Raw genomic sequence first — 23,378 nt, 5'->3', positions numbered from 1 at the left:
GAGGCTAAAGTCCTTAAAGTATAGGGGTTTCACTTTTCAGGTTAGGTCAGATCTATCCAGGGCAACACTAGACAAGCAGTGGGAATTGGGGAGGAGATTAGACCCCTTCAGGCAGCTAGGTGCCTCTGCCCAACTTAAGTTTCCGGCTGCATTAAAGATAATGCACAACAACAAAATGCACAATGTTAGATCGGTACAAGCAGCAGATGAATTATTCTTGGCCTTGGGTGTCAAAGGTGGGTCGTCTGGTTAACTAAGGTTCCGATTTATTCCGACACATCACTTTAACATGCCTGCACCATCTCCTTAGTTTTAAGCTTTCTTGGTGGTTTGCTGGTTTGGACCCGTGTCCCTAGGCTTTCAATGAATTTTTTTTCTGGGTAATACGAGGAGAGAGGAGAAAAGGGGGAAAAAAAAATTAACAAAATAAAAGGAAAAGTTAGAGTGTCATGATAATATTAGTAAAAAAAGAAATTTAAAAGGAAAAAAATGCCAAATAAATCTAAGATTTGAAGGAAAAAAAACATATATATAAGGAAAATTATATATACACAATATGGGAGGCTACACATTTGAAATATTAACAGTTTATCCAAGCCTTCCTCACAAATCTGTTTTCCTTAGATTCAGGGTGTTTTTATAGCTATTCCTTAAATTGCTTATCCTTACGCTATTCCTGGTTTTTACTTTTAGGGCTATTTTTTGTTCCCTATTTAACCATGAACACTCCTGGTTAAACCATCTGGGACTGTGATCACAAATTTTCTTTTTCTTTTTTGATTTTAAATCACCAGCAATTTCAGTCGTGATATTACAGAAAGCGCTTACAATATCCAAATTTATGGAGGATCTATCTAAACCAGTATTAATCTTTTTTTTTCTATAAGATTATCCATAAAAATAGTTGGGTTCACTCCCGACCATTTTATAGAAACCCCTTTGTTACCTTGTGTCTCTATATTTATATCAGCTGCCTTCCCCCTTTTTTGCCGTGACATGCTAAGCTTCAAAGTCATAATTAGCGGGTGGTGATCACTAAACAAACTTTTGTGGATTACAAGCTTTTCCACCCTGCAATAATCTGATACGATAAAATGATCTGTATTCGAGGAGGACCTGGCCCCCACAAATGTTTGGATAGTTTTCTCCCCCTCTGCTTCGTCCAGTTCCATGGCTACTAAGTTATATTTTTTGATTGCACTATTAATTGCTTCCAAGTAAATATCAGGTGAGAAGTGAGGGATACAATCCACAAAGCGGTCACAATATCCACATTGTTTTCCCACAATTATTTCACATTTGTTGCAATTAAAATCACCTGCCGAAATGAGTATATAATCTCCTCCTGCCCCCTTTAAAAAATTATCCAAATCTTCGTCTAAAGACTTGATTACCCTAAATCTTGTATTACCAAAAATATTATCATAAAAATGTATCACAATGGTAGACGGTTTCCCCTCCTTATAAAAGAGTAAAAACTGGTAGAAATGTTACGAGGTAAAGACTTTTGCTTATATTAAAGGTGAGGTTACTGCAATTAAAGCCGCTAAGCCGCCTTTGGTTCTCCCCATTCTAGATGGGGTGGCCGATGTGCATATTGTTTGAAAGCCATTAATAAAAAAAGGCTCAGTATTCCAGGTTTCCTGCATCAAAATTAAAGCACAATTCTCAAACGTTTTAAGCCATTCCCCATCATTTAACTTGTTTTTAACCCCTGCCACGCTCCAGGACATGATAGATAAGAGCTCGTATATTCGCGCACTGGGACCAACATCTGTTGTATTACAGGTAGAAATATAATCATTGGTACAAATTAGTGACCCGCCAGCATCCTCCCCCTGTCAATCGATTTCTCTACAGCTTCTTAAGGGAGCGTACTTATTATGTAAGTGGGCAATCTGGATTGGCTCATACCTGTGAATTATGTTAGCATTGCTATAATTAGAATAACATCTAGGCCTATAGAAGAAACCAAGTGGGACAGCAGTAATATATTCGTCCTGTTGGGAAAAAGACTCAATAGGGTTGTTGGAAAATATTTCCATCAAGTTCCCTACCAGTACCCTGCTGCGGAAATTCACAACCACACAGTCTCCCCGACACAATTTTCTGGAGCTACCCACCCAGTTCGCTCTACTTAACATTATAATGTTCTGTTGTAATAAATTAATGCAAAAATTAGTCTTTTCTTGAAATCAAATGTACAACTTGATTTTTCAGGGACTCATATGATTCTCTATTGTTATCCGTTCTTTTGGAAAAAAAATCCGAACAATAACATGGAGTCACCTGGGGGTAGATATACTGAGTCCTCAGTGTTATTAGTTGGTTGCGAGTTATGCTCATTTTATCCTCCTGATTACCTTTAAATGTTCTGGGAGGGTTAGTAGTGCTCGATATGTTAGCCCTTTGTTCTTGCACAGGTTGTGTAGTTGGGTGGTCCGATGAAGATCGTGCAGGAGAAGTCGACGTTTGGCGGATTTTGCCGGTAGTAATAGTGGGGCCCAGTCCTTCTTTTGGCCTCTAGACTGGTTTGTTTGTACTTGATGCTTTATTCAATAATTATGGTCGTAATAGTTAAGAGACCAAGTCTGTTAGGTAGGTAGCATCCTTTTGGACTAGTTTAATTTCCGACATCAGGCGTCGCTCAAAGTTATTTATTTTACTGTGCAGTTTTTAAAAAAGTGTTTCAAAGTTTTGCGAGTTTTGCACATAAATAACATAGTGCCCACACCGTCACCCGCTCCCCCCCTGCAACAAAAACCCCTTTACCCATGAATGACACCTCAGACACTTGGTTTATGGGTAAAGAACTGCTGCAGGTTTATTTATCATACAACATAGTACGACATTAGTGGGTCATCTTACGGGTGATCCAGGGCAGGCAGCCCCTTGCTGCCCCACCCGCCTGTCGAGCCAGTAAGCACGGTGGGTCGTCCCGGACAGTGCAGCACCTTGTAGATCCGTCTCTTGTACTCCCGCCCCTTTCAGGGCGGAGCGGACTGGCAAACCCCCGGTTGGTTCAGGCCCCCCAACCGCCCAAAGGACTAACGGGGCGCCGGCGTGGTTTTTCAGAACCCCCTGCGGTTCACGGTCTTTGGCTCGAGCCCCCTTACTGTGCCAGGCAGAGGTACCCTTACTGTATCCGTCTGCCGCAGAGGTACCCTTACTGTACCCGTCTGCCTCCAGATCACCCTGTGACTCCGCCTGCAACACAGAAAAAACAGTAAAACGTTCCAGCCATACGCGCCGCCTGACTAGCTGCTGGGTCAGAGGAAGGGAGGGATGCAGCACACGCGGGGAGACGACGCGACCCAGGAAGGTGGCCGAGCACCAAGGAGCACAGGAAGCAGAGGACGCAGCAAGGGTGGGCCAGGCCTATTATACCTGGCCTGCCCCCCAGGAAGACCCTCCCCACGCAAGCGGCATGCAGGTAAGGGGCGTGACGAGGGGAAGGGGGTTCCCTGAGTCCTAGCTGCATACGCGCATTAGTGACCGACAAAGGGGGGAGGGGCTGGACAAATGGCCACTAAGGGGGGGCTGCCCTGCTAATGTCCCCCTGCGCGGGACGTGGGCAGCGACATAGTGCCCACACCGTCACCCGCTCCCCCCCTGCAACAAAAACCCCTTTACCCATGAATGACACCTCAGACACTTGGTTTATGGGTAAAGAACTTCTGCAGGTTTAATTATCATACAACATAGTACGACATTAGTGGGTCATCTTACGGGTGATCCAGGGCAGGCAGCCCCTTGCTGCCCCACCCGCCTGTCGAGCCAGTAAGCACGGTGGGTCGTCCCGGACAGTGCAGCACCTTGTAGATCCGTCTCTTGTACTCCCGCCCCTTTCAGGGCGGAGCGGACTGGCACAGGCCCCCCAACCGCCCGAAGGACTAACTGGGTGCCGGCGTGGTTTTTCAGAACCCCATGCGGTTCACGGTCGTCGGCTCGAGCACCCTTACTGTGCCAGGCAGAGGTACCCTTACTGTATCCGTCTGCCGCAGAGGTACCCTTACTGTACCCGTCTGTCTCCAGATCACCCTGTGACTCCGCCACAGCCCTGGGGAGGGTACCGTCGATACCAGGGCCCCCCCACACCCTAGTATTGTAGTTAATTTCAGTGGCACCCTGCAGCTGCTAGTGCATCCCGTAAATCTAGTAGGAATATGTCCATCCCAATCTTGGACAGGTGCACCCCATCCTTTTCATAGTAGCCTTCTATTTTGTCTTGTACTAGTGCATGCCTGATGAATCCTAGGCCCCTTTGTTCCATGAACTTCTGCATGGACCTATTGACCCTCCTGCGTGAATGTTCAACTGCCGCTGCGGAGCTTGCGCCACGCCATACCCTGCGGGGCACTATCTCAGACCACACCAGTTCGCATGCTCCCAACCTGCTACTAATCCCCACGATATCAGCCTGCATGTTCTGGATCAGTACCCTCCTACCCTTGGTGACCAGGTCATTGCCCCCCAAGTGAATTATCAAGACATGAGGTGGTGGACTCCTGCCCGAGTGCTGCTCCAGGCCTCTTATTAAATCGTCCCATCTCATCCCTGGGTGGCCCATCCAAACCAGCTGCGTCTGGGAGAAACCCCTGTTCCAGTCCCTGAGAGCCGCCCACCTTTCCAATCTTGCCACGTACGAATGTCCCATCACCCACACTCGGCGGCCTGCTGGAGAAAGGAGGACGCCATTTTGTCACACGTGGTTTATTAATTTGTAACACTGCACACCGTATCAGCGAATGGTCACTCTTAAAGTCTTTAAACTGTACATAAAGTAACACGGCATATTTGCAACATATTTACAAAGATTGTCTTGGACCCTGACCATTACACTCTGACCTTGTTCCCCGTGGCATTAAGGGCGAATGTACCTCTGGAAACAGTTGGAACTCCAACGCCCCACCCCCTTGACGCCTTCTGGCCCTATGCCTGCCAAAAATGCCGCCGTAGCTGCTCCAATCCTGAAAGAGTGGCTTGTGAACCTCTTTCCTTCCCCAGCTAATCCTGATTTAGACAGGGCTGCCTGCAAGATCCGTTCCAATTGGAACCTAGTCAAAGGTGTCTCGTCCCCATGGACCAGAAAGTGTCCCCCCACTGGTGGCCTGATCTGCATGTACTCTCTAACAGCTGAAACCGGGCAATATCTGTGGTCCCCTAAAGCATGCAGCATGATGTTCGTGCCCCGCCTGGTCCGTCTTAGACCTCCGGATACGGAGAACTAGGGAGTCAGTCGCGCAGACATCCAGCATGCTCAATGCTGCCCCTGATCTATCAGTTTTGGATTTGGCCACCAACTCACTTACCCTGAACGCCCCAAAAAAGCCAGGCAGAACGCTGTGGTAAATAGTCGAGCCTCGAAGGGTGAGTTGGTGACCCAAGGTAGTACTTCTATCAAACGCTGCAGTGAAGGAAAATCTATGGGCGCCCTGGTGTCTGGGGAGGATCCTTCCTCTCTGGCCCACACCCGCAGCGCAGCCCTCACTCTAAAGGAACTAGTGGGATCTGGACCCCCACTGAGCTTGATGTCATGCTTTACGGCCGCCAGGTGGCCACAAACCCACGAATGTGATTTGCCTGTCTCTTTTGCCCAAACCACGAATGACTCCACCTGCCCCTCGAGACCCAGGGCCCCTGCTTGTGACGCCTCCATAACTGCCCTAAATGTGAGTAACTGGGAGCTGTTTTTCTTGCGAGTTGCCGGAGCCAGTGATCGCTCGCCCATCTTCTTCAGTCGTTCCCCCACTGTAGCAGTCGCCATAGGGATGCCGGGAATGGTGTCATCACCGCCCTCGCCTGCGGCCAGGCCTCTCGGAAACGGAGCCACTGAAACCGAGTGATGTCAGCTGCCACATTCTTCACACCAGCTATGTGTCGTGCCCTGAACTCTATGTTGTTGTGCAGGCCCCTCCTGACTAACTCTCTCAGTAAACTCAAGACCAGGGGGCAGTTGGCTGATAACCCATTGATTCCCTGCACCACTGCCAGGTTGTCGGACCAGAAAACTACCTTACTGTTTCCCAACCTCTCTGGCCATAAATGCAGTGCCGAAACGATGGACAGTGATGTTGGCCTTCTTACTTCTTGCTTCTTACGCCAAGCGTTGGGCCATCGTATAGCGCACCATTCGTCCCCTAAGATCACTCCAAAACCCTCTCTGCCTGACGCATCTGAAAACAAACACAGTTCCTGACTGTCGACCCAAGGGGCCCTCCAAATGACAGCCCCGTTAAAGTGTTCGAGGAATTCAGCCCACATTGCTAGGTCTGCCTTCAGCCCCGAGTTCAGCCTGACCAGGTGGTGTTTCTTGCTGACCCCAGCCAGTGCTCTTGCTAACCTGCGGGAAAAGACCCTGCCCGCTGGTATCACACGAGCCGCGAAGTTTAGCTTGCCCAAGAGGCTCTGGATGACCCCCAAGGTCGCCTTCTCCCTGCCCAGCAGAGCCTGAATCTCCTGCTGCAGACCACTGACCTTCTCAACGGGTAGCAGCGCGGGACGCGGGCAGCGACCGTATTACTAGCGCCTGCAGCTCTTACCACCCCTGAGTTTTTTCCTGAGTTTTGATTTTTTGGCTGGAGGAGAAACCATATCCGTATTATTGGATAGCACTGAGATCTCCAAAGAAGTCATTAAAACACAAGGGTTGGCCAGATTCGGAATATTAACCTCATTATTTTCACGGGGCTAGGTGCCTCTGCCACGGAGTCATTTTCTCTCCCATTACTCGCAAATGCTGAAGGGTCTAACCCGTCTTCTGGTACAGATTCTTTGGATACTGCGTCTAAAGCAGTTTTGGTAGCCGCAAGTTGTTCCTCAACTTGAATGATCTCATTGTTTGTCAACCCCACAGCGTTTTTTATTATTTAAGTATTTTGTAATGAGTGTACTTTTCGTAGTCAACTTCCCCACAGTGGACGGTAGCTTCCTTTTACCCATATTCCCTCAGGTATGTATGATAATGGAAGATGATACAAAATATTGTGTCTCCTTTCGGGTAGTTAGCAGCTCCAGAAAGGCCAACCGGGATGTCCTGGCCCAGCCCAGCCTTGTCCAGCTGCGGACAGGTGCAGATGGGGCCCCCCTTTCCGCGCTGCGGAGCCTTGTGATGTTGTTAAAGCGCCTCCTGGTGCAGTCTGGCTGCGTCGACAGTCTGATACCGCAGGCGGTGCTGCGGCTAGAAGTCCTGGTCCCGGAGCAGGTCCCCACAACAGCAGCAGGTAACGGGCTCATGTGGCTCAGGAAGAGGAAACACGATTTAAAAAGAGATTTTCCCAGTATTTTTCACTGATTTGGAGGGAAGTGCGGCCACGCACAAACATGAATTAGTAACAGCTTGGTATGAGAAGCCCAAGCTTCATGATTAGGTTGCTTTCTTCAGGAAATGGATTTGATTTTCATACCACTGGATCCCGTATAAGAGAACCCGGAGTTCCTAGGAGCCTGGTCCACAAACACGTCAGAACGACACTCAGTCTGATTGTTCTTACACGCAATATTATTATTATTATTATTATTAAAACCATTTATTAAGCGCCTGGTTACCCAAAAACAGTGTGTCCCCACGCTGAATACTGCACAACAAAGCAAAGAGGACGAGATAGAGGTAAAACATTTGATGAACGGAAATGGCACATGGGTTAAGCCTGGGGGAAAAGAAAGGTTTTAAGTTTTCTTCGGAACATACTCTCGGAGGGCTCCATCCGGAGATCGAGCGGGAGATCGTTTCAACATTTAGCCGCTAAAAATCTAAACGAACGTCCGCCTATCCTGGCTCTGGTGACTTTAGGAAGTTTAAATAACATCCTGCTGGCTGATCTTAAGTCTCTAGTGGGGCGGTGTATCGTCAGAAGGTTTTGGAGATAGGCCGGGCCTTTGCCCTGAGCGATACGATGAACGAAACAGAGGGACTTACATTTAATACGCTCTCTTATAGGTAGCCAGTGGAGTTTGGATAGAGCAGATTTACCTGATGCTCTGCGGGGAAGTTTAAGTACTAGGCGAGCTGCGGCATTCTGGGCACATTGAAGTTGGTATAGTCCTTTTTGGCTCAACCCTAGAAGCAAAGCATTTCCGAAGTCAAAGTTGGGGATTACCAAGGCATGGACAATAGTCTTTCTAGAGTCGATTGGTAAAAGGTCCAGAATCTTACGGAGAGCTTTCAGTATACTGAAGAATCTGGCTGTTACTTTGTTCACATGGGTTTTGTAGGAAAGATCAGAGTCCAATGTTATTCCCAAATTGCGCACTGACTCCACAGGACGAGGGGGACTGCCCAGTTCCATAGGCCACCACATATGCAACCATACTGAAGCTGATTTCCCTACTACCAGCAACTCGGTTTTATCGCCATTAAGGCGAAGACAGTTGTGGTTCATCCAAGCTGCTACCGATGATAGGCAGCTCGAGAAGTTGATGACATCTTCTCTACACTCAGGCGTGAGCTTAAGCAGCAGTTGTGTGTCATCGGCGTAGCTGACAATGCCCACCCCAAAACTCTCAACTATGCAGGCCAGGGGTGCCATATAAATGTTAAACAAAGTAGGGCTCAAGCTCAAGCCCTGTGGAACCCCATGGCCTACGTTTCTGCGAGAAGATTTAAAGGGGGGGCAATGCATTTGGAAGCTCCTGTTAGTCAAGAAAGACTCTAACCAAGCCAGGGCCAGTCCCTTCACTCCGATATCCGCCAGCCGAGACAGCAGCGTTGAGTGCAGCACGGTGTCAAACGCTGCACTTAGATCTAATAAAACCAACGCTGCTGTCTCTCCATCATCCACTATACTCCATAAGCCTTCGGTGGAAAAAAGTAGGGCTGATTCTGTAGAGTGTCCCGCTCTAAAGCCCGATTCAGTGGGGTGCAGGAGAGAGTGTTCCTCCAAGTAGCTCATAAGCTGCTTATTCACCACCTTCTCCACGATTTTAGCGCAGAAAGGGAGGAGGGAGATGGGGCGGAGGTTCTGAAACTGGGTGATGTGGATATTGTTTTTTTTTTTTAGGGGGATTACCTGAGCAGTTTTCCACGCGTCTAGTACCTGACATTCTTGGAAGGAGAGCGACACAATAAGACTAATCTGATCTATTATTGTGGTCTCCAATACTCCTTTAAAGCGAGCCGGGGGACAGACATCGCTGGGAGAGCCAGATTGAATGCTGTTGGCAATGCTTACTAGATCTTGTTTCTCAGGTGTGACAAAACAAGAGAGGCAGGAGGTCTCCATGTGGGTGTTTATGACCTCTGCGTGTTTAAACGGCTGGATGTCGTCTTTCGTAAAGGTGGCATGGATTTTATCAATCTTACCTATAAAAAAGTCTGCAATAGAATCACACAGCTCTTCTGAATAGGTATCTTGGGCGTCCAGCCTAGTAGGGACCGTAAGCTCTCTGTAGATGGAGGAATACGTGAGGAAACAAGCATTTGCAATGCAATTGGTCTCGCCTTTGGGACCTTATGAGTATTTAGTAATGCAGCACATTATCGCACATTACTGCAACGTAGTTTAATCACAGAAGCTTCTCGTTATGACACATTTTTCTGGGAATCGCCCGTACTTTCACTTCTGTTCTTAGATTAAATGTGGTATCACCATACAGTCAGCAATATGTTTGTCTATAGAATTCATCATGGAACAGAATCCTAGTAACAGATGGATTAGACAAAGCAGCCAAGAATCAAAAGATCAGGGATTGTGTAAATAGCAAGTCTAACTGGATTGAAGAAATGGCACATTACTGGGTGAATTTAGTGCAAACATCCTGGCTCTCCTCTATGACATGCTGACAAGGCCATTATGACTGGGCAAAACCTATCTGCAACTTTCTTTTGAACTGCATAACCTGGCCAATCCTACGATGGGTGCGCTATAATAAAAATAGGGAAGAGCAATAGTTACCTTTTCTGTTACTTATTCCTCGCCTGCAGTTGAGGGGCCTGTGCGCATTTAACTGAAAAATGCAAAAACTCTGCATTCAACCTTGTTGCTAAAACCTTGTTAAAGCACAAAGCTTAAAACATTTGACTAAAGTAGAATGCTCCCTCAAGCATCATTGGAAGGTAAAGCCTCAGTTAACGCCGTTTGATAAATATGGGGAAGCCAATAGTATCTTTTGTTTGACGGTCACCAGAGCACCCACTCCCAAGCGAGAACCCTTGTTGAATCCGCACAGCCATAGGAGTTTTGTGAATGGCAGTTAATAGGTTTCTTTGTAAGAAGACTTGATTTGCAGCTTCGAATTGGGCAATAAGCTTCATGGAGGATTCAAAGTATCTTGATCTAGAAATGCTCCTCCTGCATTGCAACATACTACTACCTTTAAAGCACTAAAAACACTGGATGGAAACGAACCAGCTCTAACTAGCCTGGAGCAATTGGGCCCATAGCTCTGCACGATATTTGTCAGCAAGGGTTAAAAATATTCTATCATCCAGAAAAGGGCAGACGTTGTAAACTTAATTGCACATCAACGTCACAAATACAATATAAATTTCATGTAAACTTAATTGCACACAATGTCACAAATACAATATAACTTAATCAGATCATTAACGCTTTGCCAAAGCTTGTTATTTTTGACATTGTTGACATTGAACCTTTCCACTGCCGCCTTCAAAAGAGAAGTGAAAGCTATCCTCATTTCTGAATTCACTTGAACTCTGTCTATTCATTGTAAAATAAATGTTTTAATTGTGTTGTTCTTTGTATACTATATCTTGCCTTCTAATCATGACCTGTAAAGCGCTCTGATACTCGCAAGAGTATTGTTCGTGCTATATAAAACCTTCAAAATAAAAAAAATAAAAAAAACAATTAGCAGGGAGATAACTGTAGCTGGCTGTCTGCAGCCTTAACAAAAGGAGGAAAACACATAACTCCATCAAACCTTAGTGTTTCCTCATGGAAAGTGAAGGGGTATGTCCTGGGTAGCGTATGATACAGACATACAAACATTTTGGCAGAATTTCGACATCCTGGCCCTCCAAGAAACGACTTTGCCCAATAGTTTATACAGCGTGCCAAATGCCTACCACACGTGCATTTAATAAGGGCATCCAATATGTAGTCTTTCAAAATACATTGCCTGAAAAAATCTCCACGGAAGAAGTTAGGTTGGAATTAAAAAGCATTCTTGTTATTAGGACTAATCGCCTGATATCATCAGAACCAGATCATTTGCTTTAACCATTAAACATCTAAATAAATCCTCACTCCGCTCTAAAAAAAACGATAACAAAAATTAGAGGAAACCATAAGCGATCTGACAATCATATAACGTACTGCCCATTGGTTAATTACAGGCGACTTTAACGTGAGTCTAACAAAAGATTTGGAGGACTTCAGAGCATGTAAATCTGCATATTAATCAATGGGAACATCGCCCACTATGAAACCATCGTACACAAATGAGATAAGATGGGTGAACTGCTTACTCCTTTTTTTCCATTTATAAGTGTTTAGAATTCTGAATGGCCAATCTAAACTAGCGGCCCCAATTTATATTCCTAATACCACCGCATCACTGTTTTACAACTTTACTAGTAAGTCTTTTTTCCACTGCATAAAAGAGTATATAATTAGGACAAGGATTAAGAGTGGCTATCTACATCAAGTAATAACCATGGATTTGATGCGAGAAATTGTGCAATAAAGCAAACCGAATTGTTCAATAAATACTATGGGGTAGATTTACAAGCCCCCCTGCGCCACCAGAACGTCACTTTTCGTGACGTACTGGTGGCGCAGAGGCTCCTCCATATTTACAAGAACAGGAAAAGCAACCCTGCTTGGCTTTTCCTCTCCTTGTAAATACGGCCTATTCACACACACCACTTTGCGTTGAAGGGGCGTTCCATGGGTGTTCCCACGCAACACCCATGGAACAAGACATGTGGCATAGCGAGGCGCAACGAGGAGAAATGTTTTCATTTCTCCTCGTTATTTCCTCTTTCAATGCGTGCTGCATTCTACAGCACAATTGAAGGAGGACAATGCCTGTAGTGATTGTTTTTGTGCAGGAAAGTGACCCTTCCTGCAGTTTGTGCGCCAGCGCAGGGGGAAGTACAGAGATGCAACATATTCTTGTAAATATGTCACATCCCTGTGCTTCGGAAGTGCCGCAGCGTGGTGCAGCCAAAGGGCTTGCGGTGCCATGCTGCGCTACTTCCTCGTAGCTCTGTCCCTATAAATGTAAAGCATCTCAAAAGGAATGGCCTAAATAGTAGTTTGAAAAAAAGAGCAATGAAAAGAGTGAAAATTATGGTTCCAGGTAGTCACTAACAAACACAGAGCTAAAGAATTAAACCTCTTGACAATTTGGCAAGTGTTTTGAAATCAGCGAATACTGGATTTTCTGAAATCATCCTAATCGAGAGGACCCAAAGTAGGCGTGCTTAAGATGAACAACTAACGGTTGTCCAAAACTCTAAGACAAGAGAAAACTAGATAATATTTCTTACAAAGAAAAATGCAGATTAAACGTAAAGAAGCCTGGATGACAAACTCCGTATTTCTGGCAATAACACTAAGTTACTAGTGCATCAGCATAAATTACACTTATATTTTTCGCAGAAGGTCCATAAATCAGAGCATTACCCCCCAAAAACTATTTCCGTACATGCTGTGGCTTTATGAATGCAGAGACTTTCAGTTCTGTAGAAGGAGAGAGGTTGACAAAAAAGGCTAAATCCTGCAGGTTTTGTCAGCAAGTGATAGAGGAAGATGACATTACCAAATCAGTTTAGAACATATAGATATTTTAGTCCACACTACTATGTTGGTTATGGTGAGTGTTAGAAATGGGATTTCTGGTTGGCTAAGGCTTACGCCAAAATCAGGCAGAAACCACCATTCCTAAGTCAGGGCAAGGGAGTTACACACCAAGATAACCCCTGCTCACCCTCTAGGTAACGTGACGCGAGCAGCAAGGCTAATCTCGGAGGCGATGTGTAAAGCGTTTGCGCGCGCACCCAGCAACAACACCCAAGGCCCACCACAAAGGAAACTCTACACAAGGTTATATAAAAAATAGCCTGTGTATTATAGCAAAACACATTAGATAAAAACACATACTTTACAATGTGCCAACAGGCACGGGCAGAATTTACAGGGGATTATTTACAGGACAGGGCCACATGGCCACTGTCCGGGATATGCACTTTTAGAATTAGAATACTTGTTGGAATTAGCACTTTGCAGGAATAATTATACTTAGCACCTAGAACATATAATGACTGTAGCACCAAAATAGTACATGTAGCACACAACCAGTAATTACTGGTAAAGGTAAGTACCACCTACGCAACCCTAACCACCTTAAGAGAATCACGCAGGGAACCAGGACCTCACTAGCAGGACCTATAGAAGGAGAAACAACCACCTAAGCATAAAACACATAGCAAAGGGGAAGAAGCCAACCACATGCTGCATAAAAACACATTCATAGGTGCATGAAGAACAATTGCGCAGAAATCACATTGACAAGTAAATCACAAGTTGCGCAAGGTGCACATAGGCACAACACCAGAACTGTCCCTCAGGCCAACTGGCCTTTCGGGGGCTAAAATGCCCTCAGTCCAAAAGTCAGGGCAGGCTGCGCAGGCAGCCAAGGAACAAGCCTAAACGTGGCAGCTGCCCACTATGTGCTGGGCAACTGTGGAGGCAATGGGAAAACACACGTTGGAGCCTCGTGGGCTCAAGGACAGAATGGGTGGGGGCAAGTGGGAGCCTCGGGGGCTCAAATAAATGTGCCAACACTGGGGGGAGCGGCCCGCTGCCAGCTGGGGCCGCTCTACCACCCTCAATGCCCCTCAAAACGTTGGAGTCTCTCTCGGGGGACTCGAGAAGTAACTATGCCCCCTGAGCCTCGCAGGCTCTAAATGCACGAAAATGCCCCGGAGCCCTCGTGGGCTCGAATTACTAAAACTGCGCCCAAGCCTCGGCAGGCTCTAAAGAAACGAGAGGCCCCCTTGGAGCTTTGACCGGCTCTCAAACAAATATGCCGCTGAGCCGCTGGTGGGCTTTTCACCCACAGAATGCCCGGAACGTTGGAGTCCCGCTCGGGGGACTCTGGATTCAAAAATGCCCAAGAGCTTCTCACAGGGCTGAGGAGGGACCCGCGGGGACGCCTGCACTCACCGGTAGTAGGCGGCGTCTCCCCTCGGCGTCGTCTCCTCTCGGCTCCTGGGCTCCTGGGCTGCAGGGCTCTCCCTCCTTTCACGGGAGCCCCAATGGAGGGAGAAACACAGGCTTCTTCCTTGTGGCGGCGCGGGGCTCTCCTGCAACACCGGAGCCCCGCCTGCGCTTTCAGCCGCCCTGCTCCTCTTCTGTAGCTGCGGGGGCGGGACTTCCGGGTCGCAACTTCGGCTAACCGGTCGTCGCAGGCAGCGCGGTGGCCCGGCGGGGAGGACACAGCAGCTGGTGGCACAATCCGGGGCAAATGCCGGGTGGGCACCGGCTCCTTTTAAATCAATAATGAATCGAGGTGGGCACTCAATATTAATGGAAATCGACAATTAAAACGGGTCAAATGCCGGGTGGGCACCGGCTGAGAACAAGTGAAGCACTCTCAACCGCTAGGGACAAAATAAAGCGCTCCCAGGCGCCATAAGTAAAATACAGCGCTCCCAGGCGCCATAAGCAAGGTAGAGCTCCATCAAAGCTCTTGAGGCAGGCAGGGGGGCAAGGCTGGGCCCAGAGCCAGCTCACAGGGTCCTCCTAGGCAGGGAGGCAATCCCCAGTGGCGGTCCTCCTGGCGCCCAGTAGCAGAAGCCCCCCTCAGCGACAGGATCCAAGAAGAGAGAACATTTTGCAAGGGGACACAGCCCCTTTTTATACATTAAATCCCTTTGTCTCAGGGTGCAGGGTGGGGGAAAAACCAGTCGCAGCTGGTTTTGGAGTACTTTGTTTTCCTCAGCCACCCTTTCCATTCACTAGGCAGGCTAGGGTCATTAGACGCACCACAGGGACGGAGCCAGCATTGTGTGGGGGAAAGCCCAGCCTTATTCAGAACCCAGGTGCACCCCTCCCTCACATCTGCATGCTAATCTCTCCACTCACCACCGGGGCAGACCCATCCAGACTCCTGGAGGCAGGCTGACCAGCCAGCTCCAGCCAATCACACGCCAGCATGCGCAGCATTCAATCTCACAAGTCCGCACATACCAAACTCGGGCGTGCACTCCCCACACATCAGGAACTAACATGGTCACAGACATTCCCCATGCGTTCCTATGGGAGGGCAGGCCAATGCACTTTATCCTGGGACACAGGGAAAAAGTGCGCAGAGACCAAAAATCACCACCACGGATCTCATTTCAAAAGCAAAAAGTTTAGGGGACGCGGGCCCGCAACTGCAGGGACACCCTCCTATTCTACCCCACGGTGAACCCATGGGGTTCCTTCTAAAACCACTGTCTAGACCAACTGGGCTACCCCACTAGTACTCCCAAACTGTCCGCGGCCAGGACCAGGCCCTAGGCCACCCAGGTGCCACTGGTACTTGCCTACTCACAGAGTGGGAGGTAGTAACCCCTGGCACATAGTAGCCATTCTCCACTCTTCCTGTCTGCAAGACAGGGCTAGACTGCCACTGGTTCTTCAGCCTAGGGTCTACAACCTCAGGCGGACAAGGAGTCTCAGGGAAGGCTCTCCTCCCCCTACCTCTTCTTCTAGGGTTCCTCCTCCTCCTGCGAGGGCTACCCTCAGAACGCCATTCTCCCAACCTAGGGTTTAACCCCTCAGGTTGCACTGGGGTCAGAGGTGGGCCCTCCCACCCTCTGCATCCCCTTCCAGAGTCCTGCATCCTCCCAACTGGAGCGGCACCCCTGGAAGAAGAACCGGTCAGGAAGCTGGTTACAGACGTCCTACCCTTCATGTCATGCCGATCCTGAAGCTGGCCTCCCAACCTCCGCTCTAAAACCTTTGAGGAATAAATGCCTGGCACTCAAGGACTTCTGGGGACTCGCACACCATCCCCCTGAGGCTGACACATGACTCATGTGTTGTGTGACTGTCTGTCTGGCGCAGATCTCCTGTCCCCTGTCCACCTGACAGTGAGCGAAGATCCCCCAGAACAGAAGTGGTGTCACCCTGGTCACTACACGGGAACTTAGCCCAACTGGGTAGTCCCTGACCCACTGGTTCTTCCACTGGGAAACTCATCCCCCAATCACTCCTCACTTCGGACTTCTGCGCCCTCCCAACTGGAGTGACACTGCCGGACACTGGAACCCCTGGAGCTCTAGTTACAGATGCTCCAGGTTCCCTAGGCACTAGGAGATCATCCTCAAGTGTACTAACAGGACAGCCTAGGTCCCCAACCTGGTGTTCCCTCGAGAAACCGCCCAGGTTCTGATATAGGGCTTCGGGCATCTGGGGACTCTCAGCCACCCACTGACTCCTGCTACACTGAGCCAGGTAGTAAGCCTCTAAACCCCTCTCGCTACTCTAGGACCTAGCTGGGCTACACTGAGCCTCCTCCACCACGCTGGGCTGGAGGATACCTGACTCACTATTGTTGGAATCACTCATCAATGACTCTAAAGACCCTCTGGCACTTTTCCAGCGGTCTGCTTCACCTGCAAGCTCACATGCTGTAGACAACCCACACCCCAACAGGTGTTGGTGCAAACCTGGTGAACAACAACTGAGTAGGTGCTCTTTGACAATCATTCCGAACAATACGTCAAAATCATCTTTCGTGTGAACCTGTACCCAATCAAACAGTGTCCCACACCATTCATCCTCAAAATCTTCCCAAGACTGTTGAGACAGTTTACTAAAGTTCCTGAACTTCAACCTATACTCCTCTTCTGGGGAAACAGGTGCCATACTTGGGGAACTGGGAGTGGGACTTCCTACACTTAAATCTATATAGCTGCCACCACTGGACTCAACCCTCCCTAGGGAATCCAGAAAATTATAACTGCGCTTAGGGGATAACCTACCCTCTAGGGTTATCTTCTCCCTGAGCAAGGCCCTTTCTGCCTCTAGCTTGGCTTGCTCTAACCTGAGCTCCTCCATCGCTAGCTGATGCTCCCTTTCTTCCCTCCTATCTAACCACTCCTCTGGGGACAGGACAAGGGATGGGGTGCTGCACCTGACACTGGACCCAGCAAGGGACTCCCTATCTATGGGATCCTCATTATCTGCTGGTGCCCATTCACTGTCATCTTCTTCCTCTTCAGATTCTTCAGGGCTCCCCACAGACCCACCACCCTCCTGGCGTGCGGCCCGGGCCCTATCTTCCTCACTGCTCTCAAGATCCCATTGATCTTTTTGCCATAGGATTAGGCTGTCCCTCAGTTTGGACTGGGTGTCTGACTCACCCACCTCTATGCCTCCCTTTTCACAGAACCTTACCAGCTCTGTCACACTGTACCTAAACAGACTACAGAGATCAAAAGCAGGCTCCATTTTGGCAGACGTTCTCGAGAAAAGTTTAGCACAGGGAACCTAGGGGTCTGAGCTAGAACAGGAGTACACAATTCACAAAAAAAATATTCAGCAAGCTCCCTATCCCAGAGAACTCACACTCCCTTGTCTAGTGACACACAGGGTCCTCCTAGGCAGGGAGGCAATCCCCAGTGGCGGTCCTCCTGGCACCCAGCAGCAGCAGCCCCCCTCAGCAACAGGATCCAAGAAGAGAGAACATTTTGCAAGGGGACACAGCCCCTTTTTATACATTAAATCCCTTTGTCTCAGAGTGCAGGGTGGGGAAAAAACCAGTCGCAGCTGGTTTTGGAGTACTTGGTTTTCCTCAGTTCCCCTTTCCATTCACTAGGCAGGCTAGGGTCATTAGACTCACCACAGGGGACGGAGCCAGCATTGTGTGGGGAAAGCCCAGCCCTATTCAGGACCCACGTGCACCCCTCCCTCACATCAGGATGCTAATCTCTCCACTCACCACCGGGGCAGACCCATCCAGACTCCTGGAGCCAGGCTGACCAGCCAGCTCCAGCCAATCACACGCCAGCACCCTTACTGCACACACACACACAAATGTCTAGAAGTGGCACTTCCATACTAGACACATTCACGCCGCACACATCATTGCGCAGCATTCAATCTCACGAGTCCGCACATACCAAACTCGAGCCTGCACTCCCCACACATCAGGAACTAACATGGTCACAGACATTCCCCATGCATTCCTATGGGAGGGCAGGCCAATCTCACTACACGCACGCACTTTATCCTGGGACACAGGGAAAAAGTGCGCAGAGACCAAAAATCACCACCACGGATCACCATTCCAAAGCAAAAAGTTTAGGGGTGAACCTGCCAGAAGGGCCAAGTCCAACAGTGTTGAACTGAAATACAGTAACTCAAATATGTAACATAAGTATTGTGTCCCGAATTTCGTTCACAAAAATTCCGCACCATTGCAATTAATAATAAGATCAACGGTTTTCTGAAACACGGGGCACTTGGTAACTAGTAGCTTATGTTACCTGAAACCGGTGCAGTGTCTGCTGCTTCACTCCACCCGGAGCTACAAATAGAAGTAACAAACAAAGGACTACAGAAGGAAGAGCCCCACCTCCGCACCCTGAACAAAAGTAATGGAGAAATGAAACCCCATTAAATCTTCCTCATGTTTTAGCACCTTTAAATAGCGCAAACATGATTAGAAGGTATGGGATTACCTTGACTCGCTCCTGTGCCTGCCCACAGTCCCGGCGCTAGGCATGGGCAGCTGCCCAGGGTCTTACACTCAGCCCACCAGCATGGGGCCCGAACCGATTGAGTGCCCTGTTGTTTCACTGTCTCCTTGCAGTTAGAGTCTATGGGAGGTCCCTCCTCCCTGGGCCTCTCAGGGATGGTGTCTGGTGGCCTAGGGGAGGGAGATGCTTCCCCTTGTATCAATTGCAAGGAGACCCCTACAGAGACCTGCGGGAGGCCCATTGTACAGAATTTTAGCGCCCCCACAGTGTTAACTCTCAGGCCACAAGCAATTCTTACACCTATCAGACTGAAGGTGTGAGATTTGCTGGTGGGCTGAAAGTTAAAACTGTGGGGGTGCTAGAATCCTGTACAATGGGCCACCTGCGGTGTCTCGGAATGGTTTCCTTGCAAGGGGTCACATAAGTAAATTAGAGGGTCCTCGCACATTCCTTAAGTAAATTAGAGGGGCCTCGCGCATTACCTTTTAGCCCAGGGCCTTGCAAATCATAGAACCGGCTCTGCCTGCCCAAGTTCCAAAGTATGCAGCTCTGCCAGTTGGATATCTGCAAACAAGTACATACTAATCCACCCAGCGTCCCCCCCCTGAACTACTTCTAAATGTGACCACGCAGTCTTTCCTTGTTCCCCTCCCTGGTACCATTTATATGTAGTCACTGTTATTGTCTGATTTTTTAAACTGGTCAGTTACCGTTTCCTGTTTCAAAAGGCTGCCCTTAATACACTGACCTTCCTTGTCTCTCTTAGAATACATACTCAAGCCCATCAAAAGCTTTTCAGCATCAAAGGAGAAAAGGATGGCTTCCACTCTGGTATATTACTTTTGTTATTGTTGCTGACCCGACTTCCTTCAGCGGTGCAAGACTGGTCCGGGTTTCCCAGCAAGAGCAGCACGCTGAAGTGGAAGCCTGCTTGTGCCCCGGGGGGACCGCTGCGTGCGCTCTGTTAGAAAAGCACTCTAGTAGGTCCCTGCTTGTGCTCCAGGGGCACTGTAAAGTGCGCACAATGCCGAAGACAGCATGGAACTGCAAATGGAAAGGCAGGGACTGCCTGCGCGTCCCTGCTCATTGTAAGACAATACTCCAGGGGCAGAAACTTTGCTATGTGCACGCCAAGAAACTGCACGACCGGGAGTGTGGGTGGGAGGTTCGGTGACGGACAGACTACGGGAGAGTGGCGGGGCGGGAGGGAGGGAAACAAAATAGTGCCTGAAGTAAAGGGGCCAATAGCCGTGGCTGGATACAAATGACTACATTATCGTCATGAGGCAGGACTAAGAAGCATAAAACCTATGGGAAGTCTGCATTGAGGAAATAAACCAATAAGAAATATGGGTGGAGAGTGGGCGGAGCTACCACGAAGCTTCCCCACTATAGTGTATACTGCATGCCTCTTAAAGCGATGGCAGCACTTTCGTGCTGCAACGCTAGGCGAGACCTAAAAATCACCAGAGAACCTCGGGCCATTCTATACTGTTGTATATATATCAATCCAGCTAGACTAAGTATGTATGTTCTTCACTAAGATGAATAATACTTGCTTTTATTGCAACAAAGAATTCAGAGTTTGAAAACATGTAATGTAGCGTACGTAATAATTTAAAATGATTGTTCTTTTATCTATTCTAGGATAGAAACCATTATTCCAATATCTTTAAACTGAGATCTTCTTATTAGACTACTAGGTAGATGGTAGGATGCCACCAAAACAAATATATTCAAAAGTGAGTTTTTATGTTATGTGTTTCTAGATCAGTTTTTGTTCAAAATTAGGAATTTACGGAGTGCCCACTGCAGAACGATGGTTGGCGAAAATCAGAACTATGTTTACTTTTATAAAAGCTTTTCCTTGCCAGGATAGGACCAAGCAAAAGTGTTGACTCTACCTGGGGACTATACGAACGTTTGATTAACAGAATATGATTTGATTATTATCTCAAAAAAGATGGCTACGATTTATGTTATTTATTTTATATTGTATGTAATTTTTTTGCATTTTTTACTTTCTAAAAGCCTGTTTAATAAGCAGTGACCTCTCGCTGATGAACTGTAATTTACTCCGATGTACTTTACACTAACATGGAACTCAAGATATTAGGTAGTATATTTTTCTCAGGTAGCTACTGTATTTTATTATGCTGTTGTTTAATATCCATTTATTGATATATGTAACTACTGTTTATTTCCCTAGCAACTAGAAGCAGTGTGCTATTCACATAAGCAAATCTAAACATATTACACTTGTTCCTGTTTGTTATTCTAGCTCTGGAAACCAGGCATGCTCACCCAAATGCAAGAGCAGAAAGGACAGCCACCGTGCAGAGCGCGAGTTCTTGCAAGGCGCTACAGTTATCGATACTTTGGATGCAACTAATGATGTCTTTGGACTTAGTACAGACAGCCTATCGCACCTGAGGAGCCCTTCTGTACTGGAAGTGCGAGAGAAGGGATATGAACGCCTGAAAGAAGAACTTGCTAAAGCTCAGCAGGTACTAATTGCTAACCATTTAAATACAATGCTTTGTACTTTCCAATTTTCTAATGTATTTTCTAACATTAAAATATACATTGACCATAACTGTTTGAAGTAACGATTTTTATCCAGTCTTTATTGCTTTCCTGGTAACATGTTAGGGTTGTCTTCCTCGTGGTTTTCCCTTCTAAAGAATTTACTTGCTTTCCTTTTTCATAACGTGTTCAGCTATATCAAAATCTCATCATAATTATTTATAATATAATCATAACGAATTCATTCACAAAGTACAAGGATGTCAATTCATCATATTTTAAAAATGTTTACAATGTAAGATGATCATAGATTGCATGTAGGCAAAACTTCGATTGATCCAGTAAAAAGGCTAAAGGTCCCTCTCTGCAACCCCTGATGTCAACAAGGGCTAGACATTCTTGAAAATATTTAAAACCAATTTAAAGAAACGTTGTTTGCATATCTGATCACTTTTCGTCCTTAGTGGCTATAGCTCATTCATAAGCGATTGATCTAATGCCTTATAACTAACGCAATAGAACTGCTAATTAAAGAGAAAGGTAGAAAAGAGACCAAAGATTTGTTAGAATGTCTACACAAACCTCAAACCTGCTGTAGAGGCAGTAAATTATTCATCTATGGTCTCAGATCCTAGTTAGGCTATTAGTAGCTGTGTCTTCCTACCTGGTCGGCACTGCAGAGGTTATTTTGTGTAGGAAGCGCTTGATAAAGCCAAGATATTTCAACTACAATACATTTCACTCAGATTTTGCTGTACAATCAGCAGAGCCACCAAGCGAACCTAATTTATTTCACTCTAGAAAATGTCATAGTGAGGGCATGATAACCTTCACATTAGTTTTCACTACCCTAGAAAAAAAAAGTTTTTTTTTTTTTTTTTTTACTAGATCCCAAAGTTCCGGTCACTAATACATGTCAGTACCAATTTAGCCATGAATTAATGGCACTAGACTTATGGTCTAGGGGATGCTCTGTTCCATTTGGCAACAGACATCAGCTTTCCATTCCCCTGCGCGCTGCTGCGCTGATTTTCTTCCTTGATGACTTCTAACCATCTGTTTTTTTTTTTTTATAAACGCAATATCACATGGGCGCCTTCTTCTAACTTATTGCATCTTTATATTGCTTATTCAAGGTCACTTAAAGATTTTTTTTATAATAAACATTTTCAACAAAGTCTGACATGTCTAATTTATATACGTGCCTCAAGCATTCACAATTGGTCACTTTAGTGTTGCTTAGTTTTCTGATCCTGCTGCACATGATCACAATTTTGATGGTGGGAATAGTTATACGGCTCACTTTTTATGGGAAGCGTTAGCCTCTATAAATCCTGTTGCCGTTAGCTAGTAATGTAAGTAAGTAACTTGGTTTTTATTGAATTAGGAAAAAGATGTGCTGTGAGAGGTTTTAGGGCCTTGGGGAAGAGTTCCTTTTATTTATTATTATTATTATTATTTTTTTGTGTGTCCTCATTCATCCATAAGTAGTTGTCTTTTAGAGAGTATGGGCTCTTTAAAGGCACCAATGGAGGAAGGCTTCAACTTCGACTGTTACCTTACCACCTCCAAGGTTTCTACAAGGGCCAACCTCAAGACACCTGGGCAAGAACGAGAGGTGGAGTGTTGAGACCTTTTTCTCAAGGATCAACCTCATTACCTTCATCTTACTTATTTCATAATCATTGGACCAGTTTTAGGAGATTTTATTATGTGGTTTGTAAATCCACTCACCCAATCCCCCCCAAAATATGGTTCTTTTTTTTACAGCGACACCCACGATCCAGCTTATTAACTCTAATAATTGAATTAACCCAGTCCAAAAATGCCAGAGGCACAGGCGATACCCATTTCAAGAAGATTTCTCTCCTTGCCAGATATATTTAAATAAATAGGAAGTATGCTTGAAATTTGGAAAGTTTACAGCTAACACTCTCTTCTGGTAGAACCCCAAAAATAACTAGAGCTGGGCTTACCTCAATTTCTTGCCCCAAAACCTCTGAAGTGGTCTTACCAACGTCTAGCCAGAAGCCTTGGATGTAGGAACACTGCTGAAACATAAACAAGTCATCCATCATCGAGGACCCACACTAGCCTGTGAGGAAGAAAAAAACACACGCACAAGCTTGTGGTGAGCTTGGGGCGATTTCTGAAGCCCCTTACTAAAAGTCTAGCAAGCAGCGCATGCGCT

General features: G+C 46.8%; 1 protein-coding gene across 3 annotated transcripts in view; it reads left to right on the top strand.

Annotated features, from left to right (window-relative positions):
• Positions 1–23,378, top strand: part of RAB3IP (RAB3A interacting protein) — a 388,930-nt gene that overhangs the window by 158,624 nt on the left and 206,928 nt on the right. For all 3 annotated transcript variants that reach the window (XM_086921989.1, XM_086921972.1, XM_086921980.1), the window contains exon 3: positions 20,943–21,168. In XM_086921989.1, the coding sequence (XP_086778115.1) occupies positions 20,943–21,168 (226 nt within the window). The remainder of the gene's footprint in view (positions 1–20,942; positions 21,169–23,378) is intronic.

The sequence above is a fragment of the Lissotriton vulgaris genome, chromosome 1_1 (genome assembly GCF_964263255.1).
Source record: "Lissotriton vulgaris chromosome 1_1, aLisVul1.2, whole genome shotgun sequence".
In the NCBI taxonomy this organism is placed as follows: domain Eukaryota; kingdom Metazoa; phylum Chordata; class Amphibia; order Caudata; family Salamandridae; genus Lissotriton; species Lissotriton vulgaris.
This window is presented reverse-complemented; position numbering and strand designations above follow the sequence as displayed.